The following is a 15,458-nucleotide window of genomic DNA, read 5'->3' as shown; positions in this document are numbered from 1 at the left end:
ATGTTGTGTTGGCGACAAGTGATGCTGGGCGTTCAGTGATGCTGTGGTATCACATAGTGATGTTGTGGTGCCCCTGAGTGATGCAGTGGTGGTGCTGAGTGATGCTGTGGTGATGTGATAGATAGATAGATAGAGTGAGGGCGATAGATAGATAGAGGGAGGGCGATAGATAGAGGGAGGGCGACAGATAGATAGAGTTAGGGCGATAGAGTGAGGACGATAGATAGATAGAGTGAGGGCGATAGATAGATAGAGTGAGGGCGATAGATAGAGGGCGATAGATAGATGGCGATAGATAGAGTGAGGGCGATAGATAGATAGAGTGAGGGCGATAGATAGAGTGAGGGCGATAGATAGATAGAGTGAGGGCGATAGATAGATAGATAGAGTGAGGGCGATAGATAGAGTAATTATGTGGTGTGTAATTATGTGGCACTGAGTAGTATTTGTAGTGTATGTTGCGTTGAGTGCAGTGTAATTATGTCGCATATTATTATGTGGCACTGAGTGGTATTGTGTGGCGTGTATGTTGTATTCAGTAGCGTGTAATTGTGTAGCATATAATTATGTGGCACTGAGTGGTATTGTGTGTAGTGTGTGTTGCATTCAGTAGAGGGTAATTATGTTGTGTTTAATTATGTGGCACTGAGTGGTATTTGGAGTGTATGTTGCGCTGAGCGCAGTGTAATTATGTAGCATATAATTATGTGGCACTGAGTGGGGTATGCCGATGACACGCAGCTGGTCATCTCCCTATCGCGCGCGCCCAGTCTAGCGGCGGACAGTTCAGATCCTGCATGCAGGAACTGGCTACCTGGATGTCCACCAATTGCCTGAAGTTAAACGGCAGCAAGACTGAAGTGCTCGTGGTAGGGGGGGGGCGTTTGTTTGGTCATCGGCATGGTGGCCACCCTGTCTGGGGGATGCTCCCACACCCTGTCAGGAAGCGAAAAATCTTGGGGTGTGGCTTGAAGCCGATCTGTCTTTTGGACCTCAGATTGGCCGTGTGGTAGGGGTTTGCTTCAGCGTCCTGAAAAGCCTGCGGAAAGTTCTTGATCTCCTTCCAATGACAGACCGAAGGACGCTGGTGCATGCCCTCGTCACATCGCGCCTGGATTATGGCAATTTGCTTTATCTGGGGGCCACTGGAAAGGCCATCAACCGCCTCCAGGTGCTGCAAAATGCAGCAGCCCGCTTGGTCTTGAAGCTTCCCAAAAGATCGGCGTCTAAGTCAGCCCTCCAGGCCCTTCACTGGCTCCCAGTAAGGAGCAGGGTTGAGTTTAAGGCTCTCTGTACGTGCCACCGCATTTTGTGCGGTAAGGCACCGGCTCCGCTTCAGGGCCAGGTCACCCGGTACACGCCTGTGCGCACTCTGCTTTCCTCCTGTACAGGGCTACTGAAGGTCCCCAGGATAAAAAAGGCACGCATGGGGGGTAGGTCCTTTAGATATCTGGCCGCGAAAAGCTGGAATGCCCTACCACTGGAACTTCGCCTGGAGCCCTCTGAACTTGGCTTCAGGAAGAAGTTAAAGACTCACCTCTACACGCAGTAAGCCGGGCCGACTTTGCGGTTGTGACTCTGTTGATTCCACTCACTACAGCGCGGGGACACGCCGTTGCGCGTAACCAGGCGCTCTACAAATTTCCCTTATTATTATTATTATTATGAGGAGTGTATGTTGTATCCAGTAGAGTGTAAATGTGTGGCGTGTAATTATGTGGCACTGAGTGCTATTGTTTGGAGTGTATGTTGCATTATAATTATGTATTTACTTAATATGATAAACAAGAAGCAAATAATACATTATAGACAACAATGTGTGCTATAAGCAAAAATGTGTCCAGCCGGACGCTGATTTAATCAATGTAAGAAATCAGCAAGGATAAGTTGAACAAATATACAGTGGGATACAATCCTGTATCCAGTACATATAACACACAAAGGACAAAACCAAGGGAAATGGAAAAGAGGTAAATCCAGGCAATTTAATAACGAGGGGACGCTGGTAAAGAATTTGAGATTAGCCAATTGTGTTTACTACATGTGGTCAGCTAGGCTACTGACGTTTTGACCCTATTCGTAGGGATGATGTCCCTTACATGGCGGGTCTTCTTCAGGACACGGGGGAGGGGGTGGGCATGTCCTTGTTGGGGAACATAGAGCTGTCTCCAAATATCGTTCCTTATTGATGATCCGGTGGGATCTCAACATGAGTGATGCACCTGTTCCATGACTCGAGTGCATAAGCCGGGGTCTGCGTTACTTCAAGACTCTGCGCCTGAAAAGTCGGGTCGCGGTGCCGTGTCCCCAGCAATCTCTCTGGAGATTGCTGGGGGGACATCATCCTTACGAATAGGGTCGAAACGTCGACTGCTAGACCTTGAACACATGACTAAAGTGTGACGATCAACACCGGTTACAACATGATGTTATGAATACTATTTTAAATAAAATTCGGATGCATTCCTGTATGGCTCCTATGAGAAGCCATTGTCAATTGTTAGAAGAAATTTACAACTGACTTGTCACTTACCCTCCAGTTGCACCTATCCCCGCACATTGCACTTTACCCCCCCCTTTCCCCGTACCGTGGGCACTGAAAATGATAAAAAATTTATTTCTGTGTTAAAAAAGTTAAAAAGCAAGGATAAAACTCACAAACACTGTGTGAATAAAACAATAGTGTTTTACTAAATAATGTTGTCATTTATTGGTTTTCTATTGAATTGGTTTTAAATAATTCTGACTTGGTCAGGGACCACTCTATCTACAATACTTAATTACCGAGGTCCCTCCGACCTTCTGGGTTGACCCCTCATTGTATAACACAAACTTAAAGACAGGGCTAAGCGTCCCGGCAGAAAGTGCACTAATTTAACCTCCGTCACTGTAGTAGAAGCAGCTGAGGGCAAGAGACTGCCCGCTGGTAAAACAAGCTCTGGCATTGCGCAGAGGGGGCGGGGAAGAGCATTCCTTTGAAATCTGAAGCTCTCGGCATTGCTATGGCGGGTCTGATGCGATGATGCGAGGCACATGCCGAGGCTCGGGGAGCAAATGGCAAGCGCGTTCACGGAACACATGCACTGTGAGTAATCCGCCTGCCAAAGCCCTCTGGCGAGGAGGAGGACGCCGGAAGAAGGGAGACACCGCGGCGAGGTGGTGGGAAGGCAGAAGACAATGTAAGTAGTGTTAAAATTTTGTTTTGTAATATGGGGCTAGCCTCGTACTCCTCTCCGCCACGGAAGCGGAGATTTGCCCAACTTCGCGTTCCCGGCAGAGCGCGGAGTTGGTAAATCTCCGCAAACTCCGCTTGCGCAGCGGAATACACCGCCCGGGGTTAGGTGTGTAATGAAATAGTATGGGGTAACTGGTGTGACTTGGAAATGTGTAGCGCTGAGTGAAATTATGCTGATTGTAATTGTGTGGAGTGTATTTATATGGATTGTTGCTATGTGGTATAGTTTGCTTTTATGTGATATTATTAACCTGATCTATCTAGCTATGGAACTAAGAGCCAACAGTAACTTAAAGTGAGCGGGCACAGGTTAGTAGGGCACTACTTACATGTCATATTTGACAAATAAATAATTTGAAATTTAAATCGCTCTGGAGCACTTTGTGATTGTCAAATTTGGAGTCAGTTCGATGAGGGGCTGGGTACTGAATGGTTTAATGGCTTGAAAGGGAATGCAGCTTGGTATCACGTTTTCTTCGAATTCAGAGAAGAATGCAGTGGAGTTCAAAGGCTGTGAGTACAATTTCACATTTAAAAACAAAACAGATGTAGCTCACCAGCAAGACCACTGACTCATTGTCAGTGAAATTGCTCTCCCACCCTTGCAGCTCCACCATTAAGTGAGGCCTCCCATGAGCTCCTGCACTCTCGAGTGTTGTTGTTCGGACCCTCCTCCACTCGAAGGTTTACCTTCGCCTCATCCCTGGTAGTCCAGTGGACCTCTGTCTCCTTTCTCTCGCTCCGCTTTCCGTTCCGTTCCCACTCATTTTTACCCTCTTTTTTAAATCTCTTTTCTGCACTCTTCTGCTTTGCTGCACTTTTCTGCTTTTTTGCTTTATTCCACTTTTATTTCCTTTTATTTTCTTTTATTCCTTCTTTCCCTTTCCCACCCATTTTCCCCACCGCTGCTGCCCCCGTGGCCCCTCACCCACAGCACGACCAGCCTGACTGGCCCAATCCAGCCCCCCTCCCCGCTCTCGCCTCCGAGCTGTCCAGTCCTTCCTAACCTCTACTTAATTGCGGCCACGCTGCTGGAGCACCAAAGGTAAGCCCGTCTGTGATCAGTGACAGGAACCCAAGACAACAGCGCCGCCAACGATACGACCCAGCGACACTCCACGTACTCAACCCAGGTCCCAACAACAACTGCAAGCTAGCATCACCAGCCGACACCCACGGACCCTTCTGCTGTCACTCCTGCCGGCACACCTACAGCACTGCCAGGAACACAGACCCAGCACAGCCCGACCACAAGAACACTTCTGAACCAAAGACCCTGCAATGCTTCCCCCTCAAAGTCCGATCACTCCATAAACATGCCACCGAAATCTTGGACCTCCTCAGTAGCACCGCCCGGACATAGCATTCCTCACCAAAACCTAGACCAACACCACCTCGGGACCCGACATTGCCATTCCCCAAGGATACAAGACCTCCAGGAAAGACCATCCCACCCGCCCCGGAGGAGGAATCGCCATCGTCCACAAATCCAACCTCCGCCTGAGCACACTCCCTGACAAGCCCACAGACCTGATGGAACACCTTCACTTCAAGATACTGGCCAGGCCTACCACCACCCTCCGAGGAACCTTCAACTACCGACCCCCTGAACTCCTTGGACCATGCTGGGAGACCTCAACTTTCACCTCAACAACCAACCAGACACCAACACCACATCCCTCCTGGATAACCTTCACAACATTGGATTCCACCAGATCGTGACCGAACCCACGCACTCAGCAGGCCACATCCTCAACCCCCTCTTCACAACAGGAAACTCCATCACTTTCAGCCACACCACCAAACTCCCATGGACAGACCACTGATGCGTCCATTTCACCTTCAGAACACCTACCATTCACAGACACCAGCACCTGCTCCCACGAAGAAACTGGATCAAAATCACAGACGAGCTCACCTCCTCACTCAGCAACTCCATCCCAACCATTGCAGAAGACGACGACCCCAACACCGCAGCTCGAACTCTGCACAGATGGATCTCCGACAGCGGCAACACCATAGCCCCCCTCAAGAAAAACACCAACACTCACGCCAAGAAAGTCAGATGGTTTACCACCGAACTTCGAGGGTCCAGATGCGCATGCTGCTGCCTCGAAAAGGCCTGGAGGAACTCCAAATCCACAGAGGCCCACAGTGACTTTAGAGCCCCAACCAACGCCCACCACCAACTCATCAGAAAAACGAGAAAAAAAGCAATTGAAGACAGAATCTCCACACACGCGCACAACAGCAAAGAACTCTTCAACATTGTTAGAAATGGGAATCTCTAGTTGGCAGCGGCTGGCGCCGAGGTCCAAATAGGGCGCATTCTTCTTAAGTCAGAGTACGGGGGCTACACCCGTTGATAACCCCTGCTCAACCCTATGGTAACGTAGCACGAGCAGACAGGCCTATCTCAGAGGCAGTGTGTTAAGCATTTATGACCATACACAATAACGCAGGGAAGACGCTACAAACGGACACCACAAGCAGTTATAGAAAAATAGTTCTCTTTATATAGATGAACACAAGGCTTAAAAGTGCTCAAGGAGCCGCAATGCACATAATTACAGGTTCACTTCAAAAGCAATAAAGGCACTGAAAAAGCGTGTGGAACTAACTTAGTTCGAGGCCAGGGTCCATGCGACCCGGTGGTGCACAATGTACCAGAGATTTAAAGGGGCACGGCACGCAGCCTCACAAGGAAGCCACAGTGTTGACAGGTGGACGCGCAGCGGCCACAGCTCCCAGCTGTAGCGGTCCGCGGCGTGCACTCACGATAATCCTGGGACTGGGCTTAAAGGCGGGCACCCCCGCGACACACACAGGTGGTAACAAGATTTTCGAAGTGGGGATTTGTGTGGGCACTCGGCGGCACGGCTCCTCAGCTGCAGCGGCCCACAATAGCGTATGCGATGATTCTCGTAGGACGGCAAATGCAAGCACTCAGCGGCAGAGATCCTCAGCTGCAGCGGCCCACAATAGCGATTACGATGATTCCCGTGGGAAGGCAAATGGGGGCACTCAGCGGCAGAAGCTCCTCAGCTGCAGCGACCCACGATAGCGATGATTCCCGGAGTACGGCAAATGCGGGCACTCAGTGGCACAGCTCCTCAGCTGCAGCGGCCCACAATAGCGATAGCGATGATTTTGGTAACACAGGCAAATGCGGGCTCTCAGCGGCAACAGCTCCTCAGCTGCGGTGGCCCACAATAGCGATGCAATGACTTTCAGCCTGCGTTCCCCGGAAGGTGCAATATATATAGTAACGAGCCAGATGCTCTCGAATCATGCTTGTATTTTGTAATGATTTAACCTTAAAGGAAAACACAGCATATTGATACAGGCTCTAAAGCACCTTTGTGACTATTTGGTGAGATATAGGTTATACGCATAACAATGCTGTTAAGCAAAATGAAACACGTAATTGAGCAAATAACGCATTTTAAACATTTTGAAATATAACGTGCTGCGCCCCTTACCCGATTTTTGGTTTTCACGCGCTGCGCTACGAGGGTGAGGTGGTCATTTCAAGATGGCCGTCATGCATCACCTGCCCTTCAGGGTTCTGTCTCATGGAGTCAGACTTCTATCAGAATCGCTAATTTGCCGGGCGGAAATGAATTGGGGACTTTACTTTGTGCAGCCGGCCCATACCTGCTTGTCAGCACATCGCCGACCCGCACCTGTCGGTGTCCATGTCCCCAGGCCTTTATGCCTCTCCCCGTAACACGGGCTGGGTGCACGCAAGAGAGGGTGTCTGGCAGCACTGCCTCGTACGGGCCTATCCAGGGGTGTGTGGGAGGCAGAGAGGGGAAGAGCCATGGGAAAGGCTGGGGAGCACTATAGGAGATGCCCGATAAGGCGGTGAACTTTGCACAAAACCATCTGGCCAAAGTTGAGAAGGGTGGGCACAGGTACTGCTGCGGTGGGGAACATGACTTATTTGCTGCACGTGCCAATTTTGATGACCACCCCATTTTCCCAATTCTTCAATTGAGAAACTAAACTAAATAACCATTGTACATCAACCCATATCCTTTCTTCTCCGCAGCCATCTCTCTGTACCTGGTCATTGGCTATGGCGCCTTCCTGCTCTGCAACCTCAACGGATTTGTCTACCTCGTATACATGTCGTAAGTGCAGATTTTGGAGCGTCGGCTCCACATTCTGTGATTCAGGGCAAATCACTTAAACTCCCCATGCCTACCAAAAAATGAATGTGTCCTTGTGTAATGTAACTGGTGCTTATGTTAAGAACATCAATTCCTTCGGGTCCAGTTTGCGCTGTATAAAACTGTAAAAGAAAAAAAAGAAATTGAAATGCAAAGGTCTGACATTTACGCGAGTTTGAGCTATTGGCATTGTATATCACAATGCCCTTTATTTATGTTTTAAAAACCAAAAAATAAATAAAAAGCATTGTAATTTACAATGCCAATAGCTCAAACTCGTGTAAATGCGAGACCTATTGCATTGTAAATGCTTGTTTGGTATTATACTTGGCGCTTCCATTGGTCTACCTGTGTTTCCTTTTCCCAGAACCCCCTGAGTTTTCTTGTTTTGCCAGTGTATTGATCTTTTACTCTGGCCCTCTTATGGGGGATATTCTCAAGAACGTGTGATAACAATTGCAAAATTAACTTAACGCAACTTTCAACATTGCAGTGTATCATGGGAAAATAACGCTGTGTTAACTAGGTATTCACAACACTGAGGCACCATGTGATAGGCCCCGACAACGCGTCAAATGTCTACGAAAAAGTAAATGCCAAGCCACAACAATGCGAAACACTAGCGCAAAAAAAGTTGCAATGGGGCCAATCGCGATACAAAAACCAGCGAAAAGCAGCTGCAGGCCTGCAAATCCCGCGCATCAACCAAAAAACTCACCAAAAACAATTCTAAGTGTGTAACAACATGGATGCACCCTGACCTAGTGCAGAGGTGAACGCAAACCCCACAAGTACCACAGACCACCAACAAGGAACTACGGGGTCGGGGAAGCCCAAGGAGAAGATGGAGAGGAAGACGGGGTGCAGTCCGCAGGCAAACCAGATCAGCGTCACCGAGGTGACAGAACACTACAATCAACTGAACTCCACAATCACCTAAGTAGCGGTTATCCTTTTCTTCATTCCCCTGATCTCCGTCGACTTTTCTAGCTTATTCGCTAGCTCTTGGGTCTGTAACTTATACTTATACCAACCACCCTGTGGGTATATTATCATATGCCCGACCGGGGAGTAGGAATTGCATCGACGTCACCGTTCACTCTATGTCCACGAATGTGTGGGACGTAGAGGTTTACATAGTTTTATGTGCCCGAATGGATGTCCAACACTTTTTCAACGTCACCGTCTATTTTTTGATATCAGGGTGGGACGCCGTACTTTTAACATTTGAGTTGGCGGTCCCGTTTCCAAAATCCGGGAACCGGATGCCTAAGTTGCGACAAACTTTTTTAGCAGTCTAGTTCTCATCATACGGGTCCTACTCGCGCTCTCGCAGGACTGTATTTATTACTTTTCCGGTGGAAAAAGTCTGTGACCACACCCGATACACAGAGCGACAGGCTGTTTCAGACGTACCCGTCTGATCACCATGTGAGTCCATTTGACAACTGACACCCGTTGCATTACGGGTCTTGCTCATTTCGTACTAGCATGTGAATATTTCCTTAGACGGCTCAATTTACTTATTTTAAGGGCACCACCGTATGGAGACTTGATCTACAAGATCAGGCAACTTCGTGGAGACACCTAACTCGAACTCTAGCAGTAAGTGCAAACCCTGCCCGGATGAATGTTGCATTATTACCCCAGTCTTACGTAGTTAAGAATATGTATCTCCCTACAACCCACCCCCTGACTACGATCACCTGTACACAAGTGCATCGACCGATGGGAACTTTTACTTAATTTCTAGTTTTGCCACATAAGATTTGTTTGGCAAGGGTTCACCGATCGTCCGCTGCTTCGCTCCGTGTGGAGTTACGCCCACTCCACCTTTCCTAAATAAGCTTGTTGTAGCGTGGGTGTGGGAGCGGGCTCGTTAGGTTCATGGGCAACTCAAGAACAGGCTGAACACTAATTCTGCGCAAAGAGGGTTTTATTCGTATAAAGGTTTTTCTGGTTCGGAATGTCAAGCGTTCTTTTGCAAACTCCACTCGGTCCGTGATGGCGGTTGTACTGCCTTGGGACGACGCTGTTGTTCTCTCCACGTCAAGGGATGTTTCTGCCTGGTCAGCTCCGCAACGAGAAAACCAACAGAGAGGGATACCGTCAGTTAATGCACTGATATCGGTGTCACCACGGGGGACCAAGTGATAGTGAGGGACACCTGTGCTGTACAACTACTAACGGTGCTCGGTGTTCTAACAGGGGGGGGAGAGTGAGGGTCAGCAGGGCGGATAGGCTGGTAGGGGTTTTTAGGTAAGTGGGAAGGGTAATGGGAGGGATGCTATACAATATCACACACGGGCTCCTTTACTCCCGACCAAAGCTGCCCAACGCCGCCGTACCTGAGTAAGCCACACTTCTCCCTCGGGAGTGTGGCGCGGCGGTTTACCGGGTCGTTGGCCTCCTGGCTCTCCACCTCCGTCCTCCACGCTTTCTCCTCCGTCCTCTCCTCGCACGCCTTCTTCTCCGCCTCGATCCTCCTCGTCCTGACTTCCTTCCTCCCGGGTGTCGACACACCCCCAGTAGAGGGCTTCCGAGCCTTTTTCCAGTCCTGGTCCTCCTACGTCATGCGGGGGCGTGGCCACATCACTGCTGCGATCCCAGTTAAAGGCGCCTTCCCTCGAGTCCTCTCCGCTGTCCGAGAGTAGGGGACGGGTGTCCCAATCCGACTGAAGGGAAGGAGGGGAAGTACAGTCAGCTTTCCACCAGTCTATTGATAGTACCGCTCCCACCCCGTTACATCCCTTCCCCCTTGGATTCTCCCGATCGGGGAGAACAGGAGTTCTGGACAGGTAGTCCGCGTTGCCATTCTCCGACCCTTTTCTATGCACGACCGTAAACGCGTAGGGTTGCAGAAAAAGGAACCAACGTGGCACCCTGGAGTTCTGGGACTTGTTCCTCTGCATCCATTGGAGGGGAGCATGGTCTGTATACAACGTGAAAGGTCTTCCCTCTAAATAGTATCTCAGTTTGTCTACTGACCATCGGATCGCTAGACACTCCTTTTCCACTGTAGGGTATTTGTGCTCTCTAGGATGTAGCTTCCTGCTGATGTATAGTATCGGATGTTCTAACCCGTCCTCCCCCTCTTGACTGCCCCAATCCCTGTGTCGGAGGCGTCTGTGGCTAGGGAGAAGGGCTTCCTAAAATCGGGGGGTATCAATACAGGACTAGAGGTGATGGCTTTCTTTAGGGTTTCAAAGGATGTGATCGCCCCAGCTGGGGGAGGGTTGCTCAGAGTGTTTTTAATATTCTTTTTCAAGAGGTCTGTCAAAGGTGTCGCTATCTCTGCGAAGTTCTCAATGAACCTCCGGTAATAGCCGATGAGGCCCAAAAACGCCCTAAGTTCTCTTTTTGTGGAGGGGAAGGGCATATTGGTTATTGCCCGGATCTTCTCCCCTTGAGGGGCTATTACACCTTCGCCTAACATAAAGCCCAGGTATTTTACTTTAGGGAAGGCTGCTCTTGACTTCTTTGCGTTTACGTGTAGTCCTGCTTGTTGTAGCGCTTTAAGGAGATTGCGCTACAATTGGAGATTTTAACATTCACAGCGAGCTAAAAGAATGTAGAGAAGCACAATCTATTCTTAATGATCTCGCCCTACTTGGGCTAACACAACGTAACCTGGGCCCAACACATCAGGCCGGACACACTCTAGACCTTATATTAGCAAATTTCCCCACAGTCACCTGCCTCCCTCCCACCCAAGTTAGTTGGACTGACCATTTTGTCATTGAGTTTTGCATCCCCTGTCCAAATCAGATTCCTCAGGGCTCGATCTCTCTTCCTAGTGAACGACGACAATGGCATAAAGTCAACGGAACTACTTTTTTAGATAAATTCACTGAACCCTCTTTTTCCACGTTGGAAAATATAGATAATGCTCTAAATAAATTTGAAAAAGCCTCAAAGACTGCTATAGATACCATAGCCCCTATTAATAAATTCAGACCTCGACCAGCCAATAGACAGGAAATTTGGTTTTCTAATGACCTGAGGACTCTAAAACAAACAGCTAGGAAACTAGAGAAAAAATGGAGAACTTCACACTTAGCAATGGACAGAAGCACCTATTGGGAATCGCTAACTATCTATCACAAAGCTATCCGTACTGCAAGGAAATCTCACATAACATCCCTTATCACTGCGGCAGATAATTCCCCTAGGGTTCTGTACCAAATAGTACAATCTTTCGCCAAACCGGCAGCAAGCGAAAGTCCTGATTTCTCCTCTCAAAAGCTTTGTGATGAGATATCCCATTTTTTTTCTAATAAAATTGATGTGATTTACAAAAAAATAATAGACTCCAATAACCTCATGACCAGTGATGTAGGTACTTTCTTATGTGAAACAGTCTGCAATTCTGATTCTACTACTCTAGATATCTTCCCTCCTATCACCGTTAGGGAGTTGTCAGCACTCACTGTGCAAATTAAAAGTGGAAGTCCTGATGACACAATTCCTGCCAGACTTATGCCCTCCTTGTTGAAAGCCCTAGGTCCCACGATGGAAAAACTTATCAATTTGTCACTCAGCACAGGCACTGTCCCAAGACAGTGGAAACAGGCGCTAGTCAAACCGATTAGGAAAAACACCGCTATTCCCTGGACTGAGTTAGCAAATCTCAGACCCATCTCGCTGCTCCCTTTTTTGGGTAAGCTCACAGAAAAATATGTAAACCAACATCTCTCAAACTTTGTTGAAACTACTGGTGGCCTAGACTACTCCCAATCTGGCTTTAGGCCGAAACATAGCACGGAGTCTACCCTTTTGTCTGTCACGGATGACATACATATGTTTCAGGACAAAGGGTACTCCGTGATTCTAGTGTTATTGGATCTGTCGGCAGCGTTCGACACCGTGTCATATGACATCCTCATTGACAGGTTGTCGAACGTAGGAGTTAAAAACAAAGCCCTGGACTGGTTAAGGAGTTTTCTAACAGATCGCACCCAGACTGTCACCATGGGTGCATACAGATCAGCGGAGGTAGACATTTCCAAAGGGGTGCCACAGGGCTCTTGTTTGAGCCCAACACTTTTTAATATCTATGTGGCACCCCTGGCAAGAGTGATGCGGAAATATGGCTTCATCCCCGTATCTTACGCGGATGACACGCAACTCCTCTTCCCTTTTGAAACTCTCACCGCTGAGCTAAAGAACTCCTTTTCTGCGGGCATGAAGGCTGTTGCACAGTGGATGTCCACCAATTACTTACAATGTAACGTTAGCAAAACCGAGGTGATGCTATTTGGTGAGGCCAGACTTCTGTGGACCCCAGACTGGTGGCCCTCCGATCTTGGCATGGTCCCAGAACCAAAACAGGTGGTGAAGAACCTGGGGATCCGCCTTGATCAGGATCTGTCTTTAAGACAACATAGTAACCTCATTGCAGGCTCATGCTTCCATGTTATCAGCATGTTGCGAAAAATCTTCCCCTTATTGCCAGACACTTTCAGGAAGACTCTAGTGCAGGCTCTGGTCCTGAGCCGTATTGACTACTGTAATGGCCTGCTTCTATCTGCCAACCAGGGAGTGTTGGCCAGACTCCAAGTAGTCCAAAATACGGCTGCCCGACTGGTCCTCAATGCCCCTCCCAGAACAGCATCCAAACCCCTTTTGAATCAGCTCCACTGGCTCTCTATTCAACAGAGAGCCAAGTTTAAAATATGCTGTATCATTCATAAAAGCATAAATGGACAAGGTCCTGCCTACTTGAAACACAAATTCATCTCATACACCCCTTCCAGATCACTTAGATCTAGCACAAGCCAGCTACTAATAGTACCCCGCATCAAAAAAGCAAGACACGGAGGTAAGGCGTTATCCGTAGTCGGACCTACTCTGTGGAACCGCCTTCCGCTGACCCTTAGGCTCTGCACTGCCCACCTACAATTCAGGAAACTCCTAAAAACTGTACTATTTAAAAATGAGATCTAATACCACAATACCTCCACCCTCCGAGTTATGTGAACTGGCCCAAAAGCGCAGAGATACTCCTGTTGGAGTCGATTCCAGCGCTATATAAACTCGAAGATAAATAAATAAATAAATAAGGATCTTAGTCACGTGGTGTAGATGTTCCGTCCATGTGGTACTAAAAATGACAATGTCGTCTAAGTAGACTGAACTGTATGGAGTATGAGGGGCTAATACCTCCGTCATCAACCTCTGTAAGGTTGCAGAGGCCCCATGAAGGCCAAAGGGCAGAACATTAAACTCGAAGAGGCCGTTGTCTGTGGTGAAAGCAGTCTTGTGTTTATCCTTTTCCCTTAATGGCACCTGCCAATATCCCTTGGTCAGGTCCAGTGTGGTGATGTATCGGGCCCCTCCTATCCTTTCAATGAGTTCGTCCACTCTTGGAATGGGAAAAGCGTCAAAGGTTGATATTGCGTTGAGGGCCCTGAAGTCCATACAGAACCTGGTGGACCCATCAGGTTTGGGTACCATCACAATAGGTGAGGACCAGTTACTTCTGGAGGGTCTTATGACACCAAGTTCGAGCATGTCCCTTACCTCTTTTTGTACGTCTGCTCTTCTTGCAGCAGGTATTCTGTACGCCCTCTGTTTTACTACCTTTCCCTCTTCGGTGTCAATGCAATGTTCAGCCATATGTGTGTGACCAGGTTTGTCGGAAAACAGGCTGGAAAAGGGACGCATCGCCTGTAGCAACTCTCTGTTTTCAACCTCTGACAACTCTGGATTGATGGGAAGGTACTCTAGAGTGGAACGCTCACCCTGGGTCGGTAAGACCAGGTGTGTGGGTTTTGGTAGAGGACCGATCCATTTCTTTAACATGTTAATGTGAAAGGTCTGTTGTCGGGAGGGTGATATCTGTATTTTATAGGTTGTTCTACCTATGGTCTCGATGATTTTGTAGGGCCCCATCCATTCATTCCCGAATTTTTGTGTTGATGAAGGAAGGAGCACTAAGACCCAATCGCCTTTCTCCATAGTCCTCCACTTCTTTCCTTTGTCGTAATATCGTTTCTGTTTTTGTTGGGCTTTCTCCAGGTTGGAGTAGGCCAGATTCCTAAGTTTACCCAACCTGGATTGTAACTGTTGGGTGTATTCTAGTAACGATCTCTGATCATTGGCTTCTTCTCTCTCCCAAGCTTCCTTGGTGATTTCTAGGAGTGTCCTTGGCTGGCGGCCATAGAGGAGTTCGAATGGGGAGTACCCTAGACTACTCTGTACCTGTGAGCGGAGGACGTAGAGGGCCAGAGGTAGCAGTCTGTCCCACTCCAGGTTTTCAGCAGACAACATTTTTTTTAGCGTTGTTTTTATTGACCTATTGTACCGCTCCACTAAACCGTCGGTTTGTGGATGGTATGCAGAAGTACGTATGTGTCGCAGGTCTAGGGTCTTACACACCTCCTTCATTAATTTCGAGACAAAGGGTGTTCCCTGATCCGTTAGGATTTCTCTGGGGAACCCTACCCTTGAGAAAAGCTCAACCAGCTTTTCCGCCACATTTTTCGAAGTTGGTGAACTGAGGGCAAAGGCCTCGGGAAACCGGGTGTTGTAATCCACTACAACGAGAGCATAAGTATGCCCTCTTGTGGTACGTGGAAGGGGTCCTATTAGGTCCATTCCTACCCTCTCGAAAGGGTTCCCTATTACGGGCATGGGTTGGAGCGGAACCGCTGGGGGTCTGTTCATGTTTCGTTTTTGGCATACTTCACATTGTTTAGAGTACGTTTCCGCCTCTTTGTAAATACCAGGCCAAAAGAACAGTCTTATTATTGTCTGGGTTGTTTTTTCTGGTCCTGAATGCCCTGCTGTCAAATGGGTATGTGCATAGAACAGGATTTGATCCCTGAAGTCTTTTGGCACTACCAACTGTGGTGGATCCCCGATTTCCCTTCCCTATACAATAAGTCATTGTTTATCCTAAATCGTGGGTATGGAATGTCGTGTTTGTCCTGTGTTATGTGTGCTGCCTCCCAAGTGTTCAGAAGAGTGGGGTCATTGGCCTGAGCGAACCTAAAGCTTCGGTCTAATACCCATGGGTCTGTGGTCATATAGCTGTCTTGGGGTCG

The 15,458-nt window shown here is 48.4% G+C and overlaps 1 protein-coding gene across 1 annotated transcript in view; it reads right to left on the bottom strand.

Moving 5' to 3' along the window:
• Positions 1 to 14,682, bottom strand: part of BAZ1B (bromodomain adjacent to zinc finger domain 1B) — a 291,291-nt gene extending 276,609 nt beyond the window's left edge. Inside the window, exons 1-2 of the mRNA XM_078680650.1 lie at positions 13,573 to 14,682; positions 9,806 to 10,085 (exon numbers count right to left, since the gene is read on the bottom strand). Of these exons, the coding sequence (XP_078536776.1) occupies positions 9,806 to 10,085; positions 13,573 to 14,682 (1,390 nt within the window). The remainder of the gene's footprint in view (positions 1 to 9,805; positions 10,086 to 13,572) is intronic.
• Positions 14,683 to 15,458: the final 776 nt, after the last annotated feature.

This window comes from Lissotriton helveticus, chromosome 3_1 (assembly GCF_964261635.1).
Source record: "Lissotriton helveticus chromosome 3_1, aLisHel1.1, whole genome shotgun sequence".
NCBI classification, from domain to species: Eukaryota; Metazoa; Chordata; class Amphibia; order Caudata; family Salamandridae; genus Lissotriton; species Lissotriton helveticus.
Note: the sequence above shows the minus strand (reverse complement) of the source record. Positions and strands in the feature narration are given on the sequence as shown.